Below are 14,556 nucleotides of genomic sequence, written 5' to 3' on the forward strand. Positions count from 1 at the left end.
TCTCTGACATATATTTATTTCTATGCTAGCTGTCTTGCAGGAAATTTCCTAGGTCTTGTGGTTTTCATCTAGTTCCATCCTGACAGCCTGAAAGGCTATGGAAATGCCTCCATATTTAACGACGCAGATACTGTCACACAGCAATATGAAATAACATGCTCAGTGTATCCTCAGTGACAAAACCGCCCACTCTAAAATGACTGATGACATTGCAGTAACTTCCCCTAGTCTAACTTGCCCTGCTTTCAGCCAGAGATAAGATGAGCAAGTACAAATCATGCTGTGTACATGTAAATCAATCTGCTCTAGGGTTCCATGCTGGTGCGGTTCCACACTAGTGCCTGTGTTACCATTATAAGCCAGGCTTCAGATTCCCCTATAAATCTGCTCTACTGTAGAGTGAAATAAATGAAAGCATTTGGTCCTAACAGCCCCAAAGAAAACAGGAAAATCCAAAAGACCAAAGAGGAAGGGAGCTGTAAGAATTTTGTCTGTGAGTGGAATGCCTTTATGGTGTGCTAAAGGAACAAAATAGAGCTTTATGTTATATTCACAACAGTATTTAATCCTTCATAAACTTTTACCCTGTAGCTGCTTATGAAAATCTTGTTCCCTTTTTTTGGGGGGGGGGGGGGAGGGGGGGAGAGGGAGAGGAAGGATAACAAGCAAAACATTCTTTCTCCAATTTGCACTCCCTTCCAATGAAATCCCACAAAGAAAACCAAAGAATTAGGACCAAAACCTCATACACAAAGAATACAAACAAGAATTTTAAATTACAAAGACAGGGGCTCCACTGCATTTTTTTTCTGGGTACATTTAAGAAGATACTTCTGCAAATGTTGCCATACCAATGTTTTGTTACATTGTTCCTTTAAAAAATAGTATGTGATTTCTTAAAACACTGTAATATACAGACACAAAAGTGTTGCATTACAGAAGAAAACAAACAAACAAAACCCAACCCAACAAATGCCTGAATGTATCCAGCTTTTCCAATTAAAAAAAAAAATCCAAAGAAAATTCCTCTCAAAAGAAAAGCAAAATCTAAAAGGAAATAAAGTGTTCAAAATATTACCCAGTGTATGAACATCAGCCACAAATCCTGAGTTAAGGATCTTGAATACAGAAAATAACAAAAATTTCAGAAATGTACAAGTCTGCAAAGTCTCTTTGAATGCAGGGAGCCAGCAAGTCAACTAGTATTATTGTGCTTGAATCTAGAGTAACAGCATACATATTTAATGTTGGACTCATCAATTTTCAGCAAAGTTTGTCATCCTTGCACTAAATGCATGCTGAGTGCTCTGACTTGTTCTGCTGGCCTTGAATAGAAATCTGGGTATCCACAGCTGCAAGACTCTCTGCTGACCTTATTTTTCTTCAGGGCAGACTGGACCTGAAGGTGAGGATGGCAATTGTCTTACCCCATTAAGAGGGAACATTGTGCTGGATATGAGATTGTTAGCAGCTTCTCATTATGAAGGCAAACACCAGTGACACTGTTGCTGAGATTTCATCAGCATTTCAATTATAGATTCTCAGCTGAAAAAACAGGATATGCTTTCCAGTCATTAAACTTAGCATAAAAGGGCATGAAGGGATCCTCCTCATCTCCTCTCCTTTCTTTTTTTGAAAGACATAAAAATGGAAGACAGGTGTCAATTTGTCTGATTAGGGAAAGTTACAGCAAGGAAATGTTCTATCTATCTACTGGCAAAGTGGACAAAGTCATTTGTTCTGTCCAACAAATTTGACATTTTATACTGGTTCAGCATAGGACTTACCCCAAAACTCTACAGCACTCCTATCAGTGATTTTCACACTATTAATACCAAACAAATGGCCAATTTGCAGACAAGAAAGATCCTACTAAATGCATTTGCACATCTTGACATCTAGTTGCCTAGCCTGCTTCTACTGCCAAAATCCAGAAACATTTATAGGATGTCACTTTCCAATTTCTTTTCCCTTGTGCCTGTACACTAGCTCACTTAAAATCCAGCAATCAACTAAAACATGTAGTAGCAGAATGTCTACATGTTTGCCACAACACAGTCACATAATATACACAGATTTATATTTATTCAGTGGCTTGATATAAAATTACTCACTTTGCATTATTGGTGCATAAAAAGCTTGTAAAGAATAAAAAAGCCTTAGTAATTAATTATTATTGAACTATCTGCATATAGCAACAGATTATATGTATTAGAGACATTTTCTTCTGTATACCAAAGCCCTACATATATCACACAAAATTGATGCAATAGATGTGCTTAAAGCAAGTCAATTTTCAAAAATCCTCAAATGTCTTCAGAGCCTTTGATGTATTTTTGATTGCATGTCTGGATGAGATCTTTAAGGATATTTTAGTAGACAACCACCACTGGTTTACTTTGCCTCTTCTTCTTAACTGAAGATTTGAAGTAGGATTCATGTAATTTAGTTTGGATTTCTCCAGTGATGATGCCTATAGCTTCTTAGACTCCTCTTATAATTAGCAGGACAGATAGGATGCAATTAATCTTTTTTAGGTTTGTCTATCAGCATGAGAAGAACAGAGCCTTGGAGTGCCCTACTCTGTCAACAATAAAGAGAGTTCAGACAATTTGCCCAGATACTGACATCTGAAATTAGGTAACTCCCATAATAACTGCTTCTCTTCCAATAAATATGATCCTAAGTCACCTGGTATAAGGTAATTTTGAAATTGAGATTTAGGTACCTAAATAACTTAGACTGTGAACCACCCTACACAACTTTAGCTCTTCAAAACGTAAACATCTAACCTAAAAAAAAAAAAATCATAAAGGCTCCAAGAGAATTGAATGAGAAGAAATGAGACCCTAAGAGGGGATTTTATCCTGACTTGCATGTGATGTCTATGACAGGGAGCATGAATCACCCCGTGGAAGAGCTGTAGCTGAAGATGAGAAAACTACCAGGCTAGATATCTAACACATAAAGACTTTCCATTAAAAGATTAATCTAAATTTTCTGTACATTAAAAATATTTCACAATATCTATTCCTCAATTATTATCAACATCCCTCCTACTTAGAGGTGAACTCACCACATGCAAAATGGTTCTGCATGCTAGAAAGAAGAAAATATATCCCATTATTTTTAGGAAAAACCCTTCATAATGTTTAACATATGGGGGATTTGACTGAACTGGCATTCATGGCACCTGATTTCATTCCTGGCAGTAGCAGAGCCTTCCTGTGGTTTTCATGTAAGGTCTTAATCTATGCTTCTCATCAGTTTCCCATTCGTAAAGAGGGAGAATGATACTTGCTGATTTCACTGTAGTGTTAAGAGGCAAAAATCCATTAATAGTCATGAAGACATCAAATACTATGGTAATGAGGGGCATGAAATTAGACAGAAATCGCCAGCTATCTACTGGTGCTAAAATTCAGCTTTTAAGCAAAGCATGTGAGGCTTTTGCATGCTACCGTAATAATGTCCTGAGAAATACAGGTAGATAAATAGTTGCCATATTCACAATAGAACCATATATTTAAATCCTTTTGGGGAAAAAAAAGACTTAAAAATTATGATTTATGCTAAATTGCTAGTGTTAAGACAGCTGATGGAATATGAACATACATGGAGACTGTATTGTCTTGTGAACTTTCCTCTCAGTTTAGTAATTGCCTCAATCAATGCATTTATTCTCTGCTCCCTCCTTTCCAGATTATGATGGTTTCATTTGATCCATAGAATGCTACCAAGTTATTAACCAGTGAAAATTCAAGTCATTTGATTTTGCAAATCAAGGGTAATATAAATGAAATAATTGGGCTGACACAGGAATAAAATAGGTGTAACTATGTGTGGCGATGGGGCCAAATAGGCCCAATACAAACCCAGAACAAGTCCTGGGATGTCCAGGCATGATCCCACTCTCCCCCCTTCTCCTGCAGGGGTCCAGGAAAACACAGGAAAAAGACAAAAGCACCCAGGCAACAGAAAGTCTGGTGAATAGAGGGACATGTTTTCCCTTTATGGTAAAAGAGCACATGCACTGGCCGTGCTTCTCCTAGACCAGACCTATGTCTTTGCCTTTTATGATCATAGCCTGGCAGAATCCCATTTTATTGGGTAACTGTTTGCTGGCTTCAGTCGCCCTACTGGCCGAATTGTATTCCTCTTGTCTTGCCTTTAATTGCCTTGTCTAAGATCTAGGAGAAGAGCCACGAGCCTTACCCTGCAAGCCGGAGAAGCCAAGCCTTGCCCTGCAACTCAGAGAAGCCAAGCCCTGCTTTGCCTTGCAACTTTGAATCTGTGCCATGCCTCAGTTTACCCAGAAAGACGCAAGTGCCCTTCGCGGTAACGCGGCATAAAGGCCCAGGAGCAGACAGAAGTGTCTTGCCTGGCAGAAGGGACAAAGCCAGGGTGAGCCAAGACCCCCTGAGCATCGTGCCCTGCAGTGATAAATCGATTCCAGCATAAGCATCCTCTTTTCAAAACCAGACCTTGTCATGAAGATGTTGAAACAGGCTACTTGTCTGAGAGCCTGAAGCCCCAGGACAGCCTGTGAAATCTTGGAAGAAGGCTCAAAAGCCTTACCGGCTAGCATACAGCAGCAGTACCTCTCTACTTGGGTGGAATTCCTGTTGCTCTGTGTGATCTGGATTATATTGCAGCCCCAGAGAGAATTCCAGAGAAATGATATAGTGAGTAATTAGTTTATCTTGCCTCTTTGTTAACGATTCTATCTGTCTGACTCGCTCTTTTGGCAAGGTTCCTGTCCAGTCTCCCTTGGTGGTCAAGTGCCATATTCTCTTTCCCAGTTATTTTTCCGGTTTGCTTAAAATTGTTTAAATTGTTAAATATTGCCTAAATATTGTACTTTCCCATTGTAAATATATATTCCAGCTGTACATTGTATCTATTAGCAAGTTTTTGGCAATTTTCATCTTAATACATAATTATTAGTATTTTTATTACTACCATATTTGCCTTATTAATTTTTCGTAACCCATAATCATAACGCTATGGATTGCAGTCTTTCCATTTGCGTGGAGATTTAGATACTAAGACAAAACTGAAATACACCTGGATGCGCAAATCTCATCCAAAATACACTTTGTCACCACAGTGATTCCTTGATGTGCTATTTATTTTGCAAGTTATGCTTTAATATCATAGAACCATAGAAGAGTTTATATTGGAAGGGACCTTAAAAGATCATCTGTTCCAACCACCCTTTCACAACACATATTCCTTGTCCTATTTTAATTTTTATTTTACACTTTGTGAACAGTTTTTTTCATTTTCCTTTTTTTTCTTCAAACCTAAAAGCATCTGCTCATAGGGAACTTCAGACAAAAGTTTACCAGTAGATTTAAAGGCAAAATTTTGAAACTCTGAAAGGTAATTCAATTATTTGTTTCTTTTAACTGCATGCAACAGTCTCAGAGGAAAGAAAATCTACTTTCTGGTGTGAGATTGTTTCTACTGCTCCTATAAATCAAATAAGCATCTGCGTGTTTCAAAATTAGATTGTGGAGGCTATTTGTCCATAATGTAGACTAAGCACTTTATTTATAGTTATTGTACACGTACAAAAACCCCAAGAATTAGACCCATAATGTAATTAAACAAATTAAATTACAAACCCCTTAATACTCATTGTACTAGGGAAAAGAGTTACAAAAGTGTCATCTAAAATATAGATTATAAAGAGACAAACTGACATAGCTCTTTGTGGAGCACCCTTAATTTATTTTTCCTGGTTGCTGGACTCCTCTAATGGCGACAGGAAGGATAGGAAGAGCAAATTCAGAGCCTTCTTGTCCCACAGGAACACCACAAAGGAGACCAGAAAAATAATAGCTTTCTAAAAGGCTGGAATTTGCCTGACTTGGGAGACTCATGGAAAACTGAGTAAGGCAGTCTCAAGAAAATATTTAGATAAGAGAGCCCAACTAGATCAATGCAACACAATTCATGGATGCAGTTAAACTGGAGTATAGAAGGGGAAAGAAAGGGAAGACCGCAGTTTGCAGAATGATGCAAAAGAAAGTATAAAGCGAGTAGTATGAAAACAGAAAATAAAGAATACTTAGAAGGGAGAACACTGGAACAGGCTGTATTGGAAGTCAAACTCAGTGTATGAGGGACAGTAAGAGACAAGAAAGTGGACTGAGAACAGTGTCTAGTTTGGCACTATATTTACAAACTATTCAAAGTTTGTGATTTTCCAGTAGGTATTTGTGAGATTAGTCTGTATAGACTGAATGCTGGAGATAAACATTCTGATCCTTTTGGCCCTTGTGGAACTTAAATCTACATTCTTTTCTCCCCTACAAGTAACACCCACCCAGGCTATAACTGACACAAAGAAATCTTTTCAGTGGATAGTGCTGCAAATTGTGTGACTGAGATTCACTGAAATAGATACTGACTCCCAAGAATTCCACTTCTCAAGTCACAGGAATGAACACATGCATATTCCATGAACACGGATCAAGGTCATCCAAGGAATGAAAGAGGTGCCATCTTCTACATCCACCTGAAACCTTCTTGAACACTGATGTTCAAATCTCTGTCTGAATTTAACAAAAACCAGGTGGAATAGAATTCCTTTGTTTTAAGAAACATTTCAGTTACCTATGAAGTCAGAGAATAAGGTGGGTAGGAGACTTTCAAAGCAGATACAGCGTAGGAAGAAAGGAGAGGTACATCACTGGTGACATGAAATTATAATACTGTAAAGTTTGTTGTGTAGTTCCAGCTATGAAAACAAAGATTTAAATGCAGTAGCTCACTTTTAGAGAGAGAATGATGGGGTGATAACAAAAACAAGAGGTGAGCCAAAGGAGAATGATAGAAACCAGATATTAGATAGAAAAATGGAAGAAACTGAGAGATACGTGTAGCTATCACTTGTATTGGGTAGTAGCTGAAGACAGGGGTTGGGATGGAAAAGAACAGAGCTGTAAGGAAGGATATCTATAAAGATACAGACCTGAGATCAGTAACAAAATAGCTATGGTTTAGTAATTATGAACTGGAGAAATTATTCAGTGAAAAATATATCTTATCTTTTTTTTTTCTTTTAACTGAAGGTAAATTATCAAGCAGTAACTTACATTTTTTCCAAGCATAGTTATCAAAAAACCTTGACACACAAATATTTCAGAAGCACATTGTTGATCATATTTGACAGTTTCCTACACTAAACTCAGCTGATGAATTAGAATCTACATGACATTACTTTTGCCTGAATGGGTAGCATATAGTTAAAAAGTTTCCTCTAGCAAGTTGTAGTTGTATACAAATTCCTTTAAAACCTCAATTACTGATAAACAATTTCTGTTCACAGTGTGGGTTTTTAATACTAGATTTCCATATCTTCTAAAGTTACACCTCACAGAAAAACCTATCACAAGCCCACACAGCATAAGAACAGCATGGGGATTTGCATCTGCAGCCACCTGCAGATCTTCAAAGTAGGTTATTCCCTTACATAACTTTTCCCCAAATGACAGGGAATTGTGGGAAAAAAAAATACAGGACTTCCCTCACTCAGGCTTGTTTGGATTCTGGGGATATAATTGTGCACGATATTTCCAAAGGAAAAGTGAGCAGTGATAATGAGTTGCAGTAGCAACTGAGGGGAGAGATCTGTTAAAATTGATCATTCCCCTGTCAAAATATCAAGAAACTGGCCAATATACTCTGCAAAGTTGTCATAGCAGATGATATAGCGAGGGAGCACAGCTATACATAGCCGCTTCTTTTCCTGCTACTACCACATCATCTGCTTTATTTGTGCAGTGTCCTCTTGGGGGCACTCAGGTATAGCAGCAGACTGCTTGCTCTTGTGTTATTTGTTTTCCCTTTCCAGCCTTCTGATGTAGCTGCTATTTTATTAATGAATCACAACACTCCATTTAAAAAATTAAACAAGATTTTTTTTTTTTTTTATCACTGTGGCAAGAAGAGGGAAGTTTCTCAGAGTCATTAGGGAGACTCTGTAACAATTCACTGCAAGTCATCTTGCTATGTTGGTCCACTGTAGTGTTTAGGCCTGAATTAAAGTGTTCTCCCTGCTGTCTCTGGCACTGCCTTGTTGAGACCATTTTAGTGTGTATTTAACCTATTTTTGTAAGCATTGAGAACTATCACCACTCGTAGAAGCATTTGTATTTCCTTGCAGAGATAGCCAGCCAGACAGGGCAAATGGCTCCTGGGGACTAACTGTTGTCCTATTTTTCAATAGCTGCCCAGATAATAAATATTTCATCCCAATCCTGAGAGTATTTCAGGTACCTACAAAGTGAAGCAGTTAGCCAGCAGGTTGGACTGATTCATTATGTTAGGGGAAAAAAAAGTGGATCATGAAGAGTGAGATCAAATTGCAACAAAAAGCTCAAAAGAGCTTCAGGTTTTACTCTGTCCAGGAGACTCTCCTTGCCTTGCACAGATCTTTGTGCACTGGGAAACTCTGTGAAAAGGTGGCCCAAAACAGAACAGTCAAAGCTATTCTTGGAGACTTTTCTAGGTCAGATTCTCTGGCACCTTCTCAAAGGGTCAAGTATCAAGTGGGGTAGCAATCTGTTGCTAAATGTATTCGTAGTGCACATCAAGCCAATTACTCTGGAAAGCAGTTTTATCTGGTAAGTTACATATCCACAATGCATATCATGCACCAGGGAAGTTTGTACTCTTTTATTTCACTACACAGACTATGTCCATAAAGTCTAAAAATTTCCATAAAGTTTAAAAATTATCTTGTTGCCACCAACTAAACCTTGGATGACAGACTTTCCAGCTAGAATGATTTTTCCATAATGTACACTACTGAGTAGTGTAGAATTCCTTTTAGGAAATGTTAGATTAATTTGCAGCTCTTTATGCTTCAAGTTAGACAAAAAAGCCTTCTATATCAGCATTAGTTTTTCTTCAGTGCATACATTTAGGTAAAAAAAAAAACAAACAACAAACATATTTTTTGGATAGACAGACATATTTTTGAGTGGTTTACAATGTGAGGGATCATAAGCTGAATCTACATTGTGTCTAACCACATCCAAAAGCATGAAGGCACCTCTTAGATGAATAAATAGAAATCTCTAAAATAGAAATCATATTACTTTTTGAGCAGCCACTGGTTTAACTGGAATCCTCAAGTTCCAGTGGAAAAGTCCACTTTGAACCGAAAGTTTCCTTAATCCTGTCTGAAGCATATTTATCTGACAGCCTGAGAAACAGCCTCCCTTTTGCTGTATAAACAGTATTTTTGGTCCTGTTTCTGGGGTATCGTGGCTTTTTCTGAGTTGCATTCATAGGCTGAAGCAATGTTTTTATGATAATGATCACTTAGTGTGTTGTGACAAGACAAAGGGGATTTGAAACGTAAAGGATCTTGACACCGAGGAATGGAAGATATACAGTGTAAGGAGCACACTGGTGCTGGTAAAGTGATAGAAAGAAAAGAGGCTGGGAATTTTTAATCTTTCAGTCCCGAGAGGCATAATAGGATCTAATGTCTGCAAGTGATTTGTAAACAAAGAATAGATGCTTTCCTAGGCAATATACTCCAGTTTAAACAAGAATTAATCCAAGAAAGCAATGTAATGTGTATTCTAAAGGAGATCAGAACAGATTATCCCAATAGTCCATTCTGCTTTTATAATCTGGCCTTACATACATAAGCATTTTAAAAATAAATCAAGATTGGACATGAAGCAATAACATGCTCCTATTATTCTTCGACCTGCTTGAAGTGGAATAAAATCTATGTTGGTTGATAATACCAGAATTCTAAGCTGTCTAAATAAAACAAGGTTAGAATTATGATTTTTTTTCTATCTAGCATGCATAACAGCAAATAAGTATTTTTAAAAGCAAATATGCAGCAAAATAAACATAAGAAATCATTAGATAGCCATATGAATAAGGACTTTGACTGAAATCCCTTTCTTTCCTAATTTAGATGTATTTTAATTATTTTTCCTTTAGTTTGGCAGCAGCTTCTCCCTCACTGTCAGTGTGTGCTAACTTCATGCAAAAGCTACTGTGGTCATCGGTAGACTCATGATAATGTTTTTGTAGGGACAGAATATAATTGTAATATTTTTTACACTTATATGAGCTTATAGAATAACTGAAGCCTTGTGGCAATGTTCACTACTTGCAAAGACAGTTGTTAGACTGCAGTGATAACCACATATGTAAATAACCTGTTAGCGTAGCCAGTTTCAGAGACGCAAATGTTTCTAGATCAGATCCATTCTGCAAAACAAATTTCCATCTGCATTGATTTATGCTCCTAATGCATGATGACAAAAATTTCTTATGTTTTGGCATATTCCACACAAAGAGAAGCAATTTTATTGTGAAAGTCCAAAAGAATACAAAAAAATGCTTCATTGCAAAATTACTGCATTTTTTTGATTAGTCAGCCTTTCCTCATCAAACTCTTCTACTCTCTTCAAGACTTTCTTATTTTTGGACAGAAATTAATTATCTTGTTGTTCCTTGTGGTTTACATCATTCCACTTCTGAAGTTTGTATGATCACATAATTTAATGCTGTCTGAGTGCAAAGGTGCAAGGGTAGGAGAATAGAAAAAAAGAGAAAGTATTACAATTATATAAATGATCTAAAGTCTGGCATTTCCTAACGTCTAAATTCTTCACTCACACCAATAACTCTTTTAGCATTCATTTTTATATCTATCACTTCCTTTTCTAAAAAAGCAAGCAGAAGGAAAGAAAAAGGAAAGTTCATGAATTAAATTATGTTCCTCTCTCAGTGATTACTAGCAAGACTTAGGTCTACAACACCATCCTCAAAGCACTGCCACTGGAGTTATCAAAGTCTTTCTGGTTTTAGCCCTCTCCCTCATATTCGCAGTCCCTTGGTTTAGCTGTTCCTTACTTTTTCTTCATCTATTCCTTTGTCCCACTCCTCCTACTCTGCTTAGCCTCACCTCCTCATGCAGCTCATTAAGTACAGATCTTCCTTTATTTACCAGTCTCTTTAGCAAGTTTCCTTATTTCGTTGGTCCTGGTCTCTTCCAGTCTGTGGTCTCAACTCCTTGTCAGACCCTTACCCTAGCATTCTGATTTCTAATCCTACCCTTTTTCACCAGCCAGCCCCATCTCTCCAGTGCTGTGAACCTTTATCTCACTCTGCCCTCCATTTGCCAGATAACTCTAATCAGTCTCTTGGGTTCATCAGTCCTAGTAATAATTCCTTTTATTTCCTCTTCCCAAGTCCTAAATCTTAACAGACTTCTGCTTCTGGTACCTCCTTTGGCCTAGTTGCTTTCATATCTTTTTTTCTCCATTCCTGTCAAACAAACCCTCCCACATTTCCTCTTCAAGCTGCCTTCTTGCTGATGAAAAGCTGAGTCCCTGGCTTTTGACTTTCTATAATAACTGAAATGAATAGGCTGGAGGAAGAAAACTGGAATTCTAGAAAATGTACCAGCAGGACTAACTGTAATTAAAAAAGAGAATGTGACGGAAAAGAGAAGCAAGAGAATATTCTTGACAACATAATCTGATCTAAAAACCTAAGAAAGCAGGCTTTGAATTAACATTTCAGGAGCTTCTCCTACCTCTGTCATAGCCCTCATATTATCTCATACAAATCCCTTGGTGCCAGGTTCATTAAAAGACACAGATATTCTCATGTACAACATGTTTAATGCTGAGCTTTACAGGTCCTTGTTCTCTAGTACCTGCAACTCCATGTCATGCAGTTAGGCTTTATAACCATTACATTATGAGAGATACTTCAATGCAATTTCAATTTCAGAGACATTAAGGATTGGAAAATACTTCTTGTGTCTCAAAATTTAAGGCCATTTTTTCAGTATCTCTGTACATTAATTTCATTATTGACAAGATAGTAACTATGGCCATTTTGTGAGTGTTGTCAAGCATACTTCACTTATGCTTTCCTAAGATCCCTCTACAGAAATAGTTTCTGAGTGCAAAACAAAGCTATAATTATGAATGAGAAACACACTAAGAGGCCACTAAAGAGATGGCTAATATCATAGGCATCTGTAAGTATCAGTTCCTTGTGAAATTGCTTGTCTTATTTTCTGTTTTAGAGAGTCTGTTCACTGCTGCAGTTGAAAACTGAAAAGCTATGGCAGATAGCAGATGTACCAATTAATAACCTGTCAAGACTGATGGATAGAATGCAAAAAAAAAAAAAAAAATCTCACATATATCTCCTGTGTGTTTTTTTCCCCATATTTCAGGTCACTAAGGGTCACAAGATACACTCTGCCTCCCTGGAGAGAGACAAAACTGCCTCATTAGTGTCTATCTTTCCTGACATTAAGACACTGCCTTTGAGATACTAACTTACCTGTTCTTCTCCCAGAATTCTGAAGTGATGAAGCTCTTTAATCAAGGAGTCTGGACAACCAGCTGTTGGAAAGAAACAAAAATAGGTATTTTGGAGCTTCCTGTCAGTGCAGTTTCAACATAAGATACATAAATGCAAAGAGGCTATAATATACAGATTACCCTAGATAAAGAAGATTAAAAAGATTAGCCATCACTATACAAGCATCAGAATGCTGAAAACCATCTATCAAATAATCCTTCCACGTTTCCAAGCGTGCTACCAAGAACTCTTAGAAAGGTTATATTCTGAATATTTTATCCCTTTTCCCAAAGGACTACAAACAAAGGCAAGATGAAAAGGGCAGCACTGTCTGCCAGATATCGCCAGCCCCTTAATGTAAGCCAAGAAGCCTGTTGAAAAAGGATCTCACATCAAAACCTTGAAGCTGCCCAATGCTGAATTCTGATTCACACAGCAGGTTTGGACTCATTTCTAAGCATAATACAGGATTTCCCTGATTCCCTGAAGGATTTCATAGGCCTCACAGATCACTTTAATTTTGGCTGTGACAAATATAACCCATTTTGCAAATACGGAGTTGTCACCCACAGGTGTAATACATAAACAAAGCAGGCAGAGGTGTGGTTTGCCAGAATTTTGCAATCAGGATTAATGTTCAGTCATTACAGACTTTCACATCTTTACCAGCCCTTAAGAAAGACTTTGTCTTGGTAGATGCCATGCACTTTATGGAGATCTGTTCAGACTGTGATTACCTTCCTGCTGATGAAATCCATGGCTGCTACTCACTTTTGTACACTACTGGGCTCATTTCTGGCAAGGGATAAAAGTGCAGTCTGTGAAACCAGCTTGGGCTTTAGTCATAGAATCATAGAACCATAGAATCATCCATGCCAGAAAGGACCTCCAAGATGATCAAGTCCAGCCACTTTGCCCACCCCACCATAAAGTGAAGTATCTGTGCATAACAGAAAAAAATTCCTTAAAAGGAATTAAGAGCATAGTTCTCCTCAGAACATTGGAATAACTATGATTTTAATCAACCTGCTTTTCTGCTGATGCAACCACACAAATAGTTACCTCTCACTCTTAATGGCTGATAATAAAAGGATGCAAATGATTTTGAGGGCAATTGTCCAAAAATCTCCATCAGCACTATTGCTTCACTCAAAGCTAACGAGGCATGGCCTACGTTCACAACTTCGGTTGGCAGAGCTATCTTATGGATACAAAGGGAAAAGCCTTCATACTTGCTAGAAATATAACTAAACTGGGCAAAACACTACTATAGACATAATTTTATGAGTACAAGTCTAATGGTATAAATTTTTCTACTTAGGGAACTGATTTAAATAATATTCACATCAGCTTCATGCTGGTAAATGCTTTATCTCCATTCTGAGGCATTATAGGTAGCGAGCATACCAACAACACAACACAATCAGGTGACCTTTTTAAAGGTAGCCAAGGTTTAAGCTAATGGTAAGAATGATCTATTAAAGCCTTCTCTGTTACTAAAGATTACTATTTCTTCTTATTTAATAAGAACTATGATATTCTTATAGGCTTCTTTCCATCCACCTCTTCCCACCTCTTGCACCCAAAGATATTCATATATGGAATGTGTGAGATTTAGTTCTGATGGATTATTTCTTAATGGGCTTTTATTCACCTCAACATTTAGGACCACAAACCTCTGTATCAGCTTTCATTTTCTCTCCTCATTTTTCCTATGCTTAGGCTGTTTATTCTGTTTCTTGTTTTGAATGCACTTAAATTTATCCTTACTAATGCCACCACAGAATCACGTATATGCAGCTTTTTTTCTATCCATGGGATTGAGAACTCCATCTTCCAGTTCATCCAAACACCTGAATGTATCAACTCTGTCTCACTAACTTCTTGACCTGAGGCCTGATTTATAGTCCAGAACTGTTTATTTCTCTGTGTTTCAGATCAGATCTCAACTGCATAAAACTCATTTCTTCTCTCTTACCCTCAGAACCTTATGCAATTATTATTTTTATTTGTGTATCTCATTTTCCCTGAAAATATCTTGCTATGGGAATTTCTATGAGTAGAGGATAATTATGACTTCATGTAATACTGTGTGTCACTCTTTGATAGATGTTAGTTTTGTAACACCAACTAAACTGCTTTCTGCTTGTCTCTGTTTTTCACAGTCTTACAGCTTCTTCTTCA

The 14,556-nt window shown here is 37.4% G+C and overlaps 1 protein-coding gene across 1 annotated transcript in view; it reads right to left on the bottom strand.

Annotated features, from left to right (window-relative positions):
* Window positions 1-14,556, bottom strand: part of PRKN (parkin RBR E3 ubiquitin protein ligase) — a 634,620-nt gene that overhangs the window by 134,763 nt on the left and 485,301 nt on the right. Inside the window, exon 8 of the mRNA XM_054396652.1 lies at window positions 12,352-12,413. Within this exon, the coding sequence (XP_054252627.1) occupies window positions 12,352-12,413 (62 nt within the window). The remainder of the gene's footprint in view (window positions 1-12,351; window positions 12,414-14,556) is intronic.

This window comes from Indicator indicator, chromosome 2 (assembly GCF_027791375.1).
Source record: "Indicator indicator isolate 239-I01 chromosome 2, UM_Iind_1.1, whole genome shotgun sequence".
NCBI classification, from domain to species: domain Eukaryota; kingdom Metazoa; phylum Chordata; class Aves; order Piciformes; family Indicatoridae; genus Indicator; species Indicator indicator.